Source organism: Egretta garzetta, unplaced genomic scaffold (assembly GCF_000687185.1).
Source record: "Egretta garzetta isolate BGI_Z169 unplaced genomic scaffold, ASM68718v1 scaffold536, whole genome shotgun sequence".
Classification (NCBI taxonomy): domain Eukaryota; kingdom Metazoa; phylum Chordata; class Aves; order Pelecaniformes; family Ardeidae; genus Egretta; species Egretta garzetta.
In genome coordinates, this window is record NW_009260068.1 from 1,260,784 (window position 1) to 1,268,083 (window position 7,300).

Sequence of the window (7,300 nt, forward strand, 5' to 3'; positions counted from 1 at the left end):
AGAGGCGGTGCTGAGGGCCAGGGTTTGGGGGTGGGATGGCAGGGGTAGGGGAGCGGTTGGGCTGGGGGAGCTTAAAGGGCTTTGCCCACCCAAACGATTCCATGATTCTATAAGGGAGGCTGCAGAGGCACCACTGTGGCCCTGGGGATGCAGCGTGGGGGAGGCACAAGGATTTGGGGTGCCAGGTCAAACCAGCATCCCGCCCCCACAGCAGTTTCGATGAGTGATATAAAAAGTAGGTGATCAAAATACTTATATTTTTATTTTGCAGAGGGAGGAATGTACACGCGTACGTGGTGAGCCCGGGCCACCAGCGTAGACCTTGCAGCATCTGGGCTAAACAAGCAATGTGTGCTCAGCTGTTTCTTGAAAGGTGATTTTCTCGGATTATTTTTCTTAGAAAAGACTTTTCCCTTCGGCCTGGGAGTTGTTACTGCTGGCGGCTCCTTTTTAATTCCTGGGAAAGAATAGTCGGGAAGGGAAATGAACGTATTGCTCTTAACACTGGAAGTGGCCCCAGAATTGCTTGTTAGAAAATGGAGCTTTAAAAAATATTAATGCCTAAGCAGATCCCACGTGCAGTGATACCGTTACGGCTGAGACTGAAAGGAATTGCCTTGCCATAAAGCAGCTGGGATCCTGTATTATTATTATTATTATTATTATTATTATTATTATTATTATTACTTTTTGAAGTCAAGGAGCCCACATCCCCACTGCGTGGAGCGATTGGAATACACCTTCTCCTGGGAAGTGTGGAGAGGAGGAGGATGCTCGGGAAAAGGAGAGGCACTGGAAATTAATGGTGAGAAAACAGTGACGAGGCTGGAGGTTGCCAAAATCATCAGGAACACGGGCTCTGAGAGACTCCAGCTGTTATTTCCCACCCCTGTTTGCCACCAAGACCTTCTGAAAATACAGAGGGGAGCACGACTGGGTGACGGGGCGACACGGGTGTGCTTCAGCCATCACCCCCACCCCGGTGCCTTCCTCCTTCCATCCCCACTGGCCTCCAGCTGCCCTCTTCCTCTTCCCCTTCCTTTCCCATGCTCTGCCTTCGCATCCGCTCAGATGCTGAAGGGTTGTTCTCAGCTTTTCCCCAAGCAGTGTAATTTTGGAGCCACACAGCTCATCCCTGAGCAATCCTCCACCCAAAGCCTCCCGAGACACTCCGCAAGGCTACGGGCGCCTTTCTGGCTGGGTTTTCCTGCAGGGATGGGTTTTCCCTTCCTTTGCCGGTTGGATAAAAGTGATTGAAGCCATTGTGTCCCAACTGTGTCCTTCTGGAAGTATTTACCTATGGTCTTTCCAGCGTAGCACGTTTAGCGCTTCAATAATTATTTGCTTTTTCTTGCAAGATCAAGGAGACCTATTGCAGCAGCTGCTCTCAGCTCTGCGCCTGGAGGGCAAGCGGCAAAACCCACCTCTGAGGGCTCCTGAGGTCAAAACCAGCAAATGCTGGAGGACGGTGGCTCGCTTTCAAGACACCAATGCTCCTGAGATGTGCAGGAGACAGCCAGACCCGAGGGCACACAGCCTAGGCGCTTGCAAAGACAAATTTGGATGGAAGCTTTGCTCAACCCCTGCTTGTAGTGTCACCCTCTCCTTCCACAGTGAAAATTGACAGCAGGAGGAAAAATGCTTTAAAATAAGGATTTTGTGGAGCACAGCCCTCTGCAATGACCCCGGGAGCATGCACAGTGGAAGATGCTCCCGCGCACATCTCGGCCGAGGAGCCGCCTCATGGACCGCAGGCAGGGTGTCCCTCTCCGGGGACATCAGCCTCTCCCCGGTATGGTTTGCAGCGTCCCCACACAATGGGATTAAAAGCCTCAAAATGGCAAAACTGGGGTTAAGGCAGCCCAGAGGAGCTGGGAAAGGGAGATTAGAAAGGCAGGAAAGGGGGAGGAAGGAAGTCCCCAGGATGGGGAAGGTCCCCGAGAGGGCAGAGTATGCAGCTGCAGCAGCGCTTTGGGGAAGAGCCATCTCTGTGTGCCATAAACTACCCAACCCAATGCTTTTATTTTTTTGGCTGGACAAGCAGAGGGGCATTTGGGACGAGCTGTTGCTGCCCTCCCTGTAGGGTTTCCTATGGGGCTCGGTGCCAGCAGCTCCAGGGGAGGGCAGGGACAGGCACGTTCAGCAGACCCTGGGCTGCCAGACCTGCCCCAACCACTCTCTCCCATTCCCTACGCCTCCAGCCGTCCAGATTATATTTTTAGATGTTTATTTCTATTTAAAGAGGAGCTGGACATGATCACCTGAAGGCATATTTTAGGCGGAGTTTAAATATTTCCAGGGAGTATTTCCCCTGTATTGCCCCCCAGGTAGGGGAAGATGGGCTGCGAGCAAAAGCCAAGTGTGGCAGAAAGGCCGATAATTCATCAGGAAACCTGTGCCGAGCACGTGGGTGCTCATTACAATGCACAGAAATGGGAATTAAACGTGAACTCGGAGATCAATACCACACGCAATTAAACGAGCCGGCAGGGAACGGCTTCCTAAGAGTGCAGGGGCCGAAACGGGGGAGAATACTGGCACCAAAATGAAACCCTGTCTTTTTAGGTCAAATAGCTCCTGGTACCCTGCTAGAAGTATCTTCCACCCAAATTCACAAAAGTAAAGCGAAGCTGTGCCAAGACAGCATGCGGACAGGTTCATGTTGCTAGAAGGACTCTTCCCTCCTCGACACACAAATATTCCCATGGGAAACCATAGGAAGAGACCAGATAAAATAACCGTTCCTCTGCCATGCAGCCCAGAGGCTGGTAAATGGCTGCAGGATGAGCCGGAGCCCCACTGCCCCACCAGCAAAAAAAGGAATGATAAAATGCTGCTGGTCCTTCTTGCTTTTCCTGGCAAGGTTTTTTCCAGGCATTGGAGCAAGGTGGACGATACCTGCTGCTTGCAGAGCAATAAAAAGAAAATCAGGTATTTAATGAGACTTTCTCCTGGTGCTTATAATCAGAATATTGGAAAGCTGCTCCCAAGAAGAATTGACGGGGAAAAGCACGCCAGTGTTCGCAATGAATAGTATTTGGAAAGATTGAAATGGAAAGCTAAAGCCTCAAACCCTCATCAACCATCTTGACACTGCCGACGGAGGCACGGATGCTGTCCTCCTGCAAATAAAATACTGATTTAAGAGAAAGCGAGTGTGTGATGAGCCATAGGCAAGCCCAATGCTTCAGCTCAGACCTGAGCAAGCCCCAAAGTGCTTAAATTAAATAAGCCGGCTAGGAACAAAAAAATCCCCAAATGGTCCCTTAGTCCGGGGGCTCATCACTTTTCTTCATGTTATTTAAATTTAGGATTTACCCTATTTTATTCCTATAGATGTCCAGGGCTGGGATACTTGCAAAATCCTGCACACAGAGGTGGATGGATGCATGTGCAAAATCCTGCAGGTGCATTGGGCGTGCGAGGATGAGGAAATTGGGGATACTGGGTCCAAGTGCATCTTATCTCCTTTTATTTAGAGGAAAGGTTGGTGCTTCCAGACTGATGCAGATAACACAGCACAGCCCTGAGATAGGGGGTCAGAGTCTACCTGACGATAAAGGAATGGCTCCGGCCATTTTCCGTAAGCTGAGCACCGCAACGGCTGCTCGTGGAGCAATAAGATACAACGGGGAAATGCCCCTGGGCTGGGCAGGATGACAGTCCCTGTCCCATCGCAGTAAAACCTGGCCATAAACCCTGAATAACCCAAACATGCCAGCATTTGCTCGCTGCGGTGTGTTCTCCTCCCATCTCCTTTCGTGATCCAGCATCTCCATCAGAGATGGCCAGACCTCCACTGCCGCTCACTGCGGTGTGTTCTCCTCCCATCTCCTTTCGGGATCCGGCATCTCCATCAGAGATGGCCAGACCTCCACTGCCACTGCGCCCCGGCCCCGCAGCGACCCCTCCAAGTCTCTGGCATCACCTTAAGCCTCGCCAAAAGGTTCCATCCTAGAAATCCCTGAAGCGTTTCCACTGCAGGAGGGCAGCGGCAGGATTCAGCAGCCTCCCATGTTCCTGAAGAGCAATCGCTGCCTCTTTATGCCTCCGGAAAATGTATTTTTTAACGCGGGGTTCATTAAAGCCTGAAGAGAGACAACCTAAGAGGCATCTGGAAGCAACTAAAATTAAAATACCTAAAATTAGCCTCCTCAGCAGTGAATCCTCCCTCTGATCTAGATGCCGAGGTGCACATGACCCAGGCGTGCCTTTCTCATTTTCCCTTCCTGCTGCCATCCCATTCCTGAGCTGCCAGGCACGGCCCCAGGAGCTGACGTGCCCACCCATGACCCTGGAGAAAATCGCACCCCTCCACTGGGTTTGCTGGGGCCCCTCCCTCCCTTCAAAAATCAGCCTCCAAAGTTTACATTTTGGGACTGTCCCATCTCAGAGATGGCTAAAAAATACGATGTTCCCCTGTTGCCACAGGAACTGTTTGGGATGGGGACTCCCAGGCGTTGCTCCGTCCTTGGGGGAGCAATACTTGTTCCTCCAAATCCTGGCTGCTGAGGACACCCCGCCACATTTATTTTCAAGGTGTCTCATTTCCTTCGCAGCTCTTCTGCCGTCCAAAAAAGCCCCTTTCGGGTCAGGTGCTCAGGTATGTGCTTTCCCAATGGTTAAATCTTATTAGTGCATGAGATTAATTGAAATCACAGCGCTGCTGGGCTGGCGTGATGCCCTTGGTGCTGCTTTCCTCTCCGATAAATCCTGCATAGAGAGGTTTATCACATTTTGCATCTCAGGGCGGCACCCATCACCGTTAGCAGGTGGGTGCCGCAGGAGGGATGCGCTCCAGCTGGACCCCCACGTTGTTGCAGGGTCTCCCCAAGCCCAGAAAAGCCCCGGGGCTTGCAGAGGTGTTTGACCTCCAGGGAGGTCCCTGCCCCACATGCGCAGGGTGAAACCCCTGGAAGGATGAATAAAGCCACGGCCGCCTCGCTGCCTGCTTCTTCTCAGGCGTTTGCCATTGCCCTTGTTCTCGTAAAAATGAGATGCCAGATTTCCAAATAAGAAACGAAGGCATTTTCAAAGATGGGGTTGAAACAGCAACAGAAGCCTCACCGGGATTTTTCGGAAGTCGGTTCTTGATGTTGAAATCACCACCGGGCTGCGGCAGCTGCTGCTCCACCGAGGCGTCCCCTCTGCCCCCGCTCCCAGCACCACCACCAGCGCCGGTCTGGGCACCGGCATCGGGGAATGCAGGACAGGATGCAGCATCCAGGATCCAGGCGTCTTCATATTCATTGGTAGAAGATGAAACCGCTCTGGGGAGTGTTTCCACGTGGAAATGGGCTGCACATGTAATTTTCCTTCCTTCCTTTCTTCCTTTTCTTTTTCTTTTTCTTTCTCTTTTTCTTTTCCTTTTCCTTTTTCTTTTTCCTTTTTTCTTTTTTCTTTTTCTTTTTTTTCTTTCTCTTTTTCTTTTTTCTTTTTTCTTTTTTCTTCCCTTCCCTTCCCTTCCCTTCCCCTTCCCTTCCCCTTCCCTGGGCAGCCCGTTCCAGTGCTTGACAAACCCCTTCAGTGAAGAAATTTTTCCTGATGTCCAACCTAAACCTCCCCTGGCACAACCTGAGGCCATTTCCCCTCATCCTATTTCTTGTTGCTTGTTTCTCTTCTTTCCTTCCTTGCTTTCTCTTTTTCTCCCTTTCCTCTCCCTCCTCTCACGATGTTTTCTCCCCCAGGGTCCCCCCTGTCCATCCCAGGGGCAGGCAGCCCCTTCCATTCGAGGAGGAGTGCTGCGGGTGGGATGAAGGACCTGCTGTCCCAGTGGCAGTGGGGCACACGTTATCTTTTCTATCTTCATTAAAGGGAGGGTTTCCTACCTGCGGGCATCGTCCTGAGCCCTTCCCCGCCCTCCCCAGTAGGTGAGAAATTTGTGGTGGTGGGAGATGTCAAGCTGGCAGCTCAGTGGAAATATTTCCCCTAGTTTTTTGTAAATATGATGGTCAATGGGAAAAATAAAGCCTCCCGTGAAGATTTTGTTTGTAAATTCAATAGCCGAGGGAGGAAAACCCAGGCAGAAATAGGAGGGCATGGTTAATACTGGCCAGGCTGGCAGGCACAGCTGGGAGGGTGAGGGGTTGTTATAACAGGCCGTGATTTCTATTCCATGTCGGTTAAAATTAGGGTCGGCTCCCCGTGCTGTGGGTCTGGAGCTGAGCGACTGTTCCAGACCCCGCTGAATGACCAGCTCACAGGACACATTCCTCATCAGACAAGCCCTTTCCTTGGTTTTTAAAGTGAATTATCATTGGAAACGCATGGAAATGCTCAACCAGATATTCCAGGGGAAAAAAAAAAATAAAATTAAAAAGCCAGAGCAAACATTTCAGTTCATACACTGCTAAGGAACTTGTGGTTTAAGCCATCGGCACTTGAAAAATCAGACTTTCTGCATTTCTCTGGTGATGGAAGAGCTCCCTTTTCCTTCTCCTGCTGGGTTTCTGGATCTCACAGGACGTTTTGCATCCCCTGTCTGCTCCAGGCATGGGGGCAGGCGAACGGGAGGCCCTGCCGGCATCTGAAGCATTCGCCTGGAGGGAGAGAATTCCCTATTGCAGAAATAAAACTTGGGGAGATTCAACAGGGTATGGGGGAAATGGCCAAGAGCCCGCAGCCCCCGCAGCCCCTATGGATGGCTGCATTAGCCCCTGGACATTTTACATTGGTGCCTTAAACCTACACACAGGTACCTCAGACCCTGCATATAGACCCCCAGACCCTGTGTATAGACCCCTCAGACCCTATGTATAGACCCTCTCAGCTCCTGCTTATATAGGCTGCTCAGACCCTCTATATAGACACTCCTGCGACCCCTTGCAGCCCCTGAGACCTTATATACAAGCCCCTTGGACCCTATATACAGGCTCTTCGGGATGTATACGCTCCTCATCTCCTATGCACAGCCTTTCAGGACCTATGTATATGGGATTTGGGATGGCAGGGTTAGGTTAACGGTTGGACTTGATGGTCTTAAAGGTCTTTTCCAACCTAAACGATTCTGTGATTCTATATGGGCCCCGAGATCCTGTATGCAGACCTTTCAGAACTTACATATAAGCCCCTGAGACCTCATGCACAGGTCTTTCAGGCCCTATACATAAGCCCCTCACGCCCTATAGAAACGCTTCTCATAACGTATATACGTGCATTTCAGGACCTATGCATATAGGTCCCTGGGTCCCTACACACAGGACTTTCAGGACCTGCGGATAAGACCCTGAGACCCTACACACCGGCCTCCCAGGACACCTATAGACGTGCCCCCCCCTATACTGGCCCCCCGGGCCCTATA

At 51.1% G+C, this 7,300-nt stretch overlaps 1 protein-coding gene across 1 annotated transcript in view; it reads right to left on the minus strand.

Moving 5' to 3' along the window:
- MCU (mitochondrial calcium uniporter) overlaps positions 1 to 5,196 on the minus strand; it is a 103,741-nt gene extending 98,545 nt beyond the window's left edge. Inside the window, 2 exon segments of the mRNA XM_035896677.1 lie at positions 3,074 to 3,122; positions 5,068 to 5,196. Coding sequence (XP_035752570.1) covers positions 3,074 to 3,122; positions 5,068 to 5,196 — 178 coding nt within the window.
- Between the last annotated feature and the right edge of the window lie 2,104 nt (positions 5,197 to 7,300).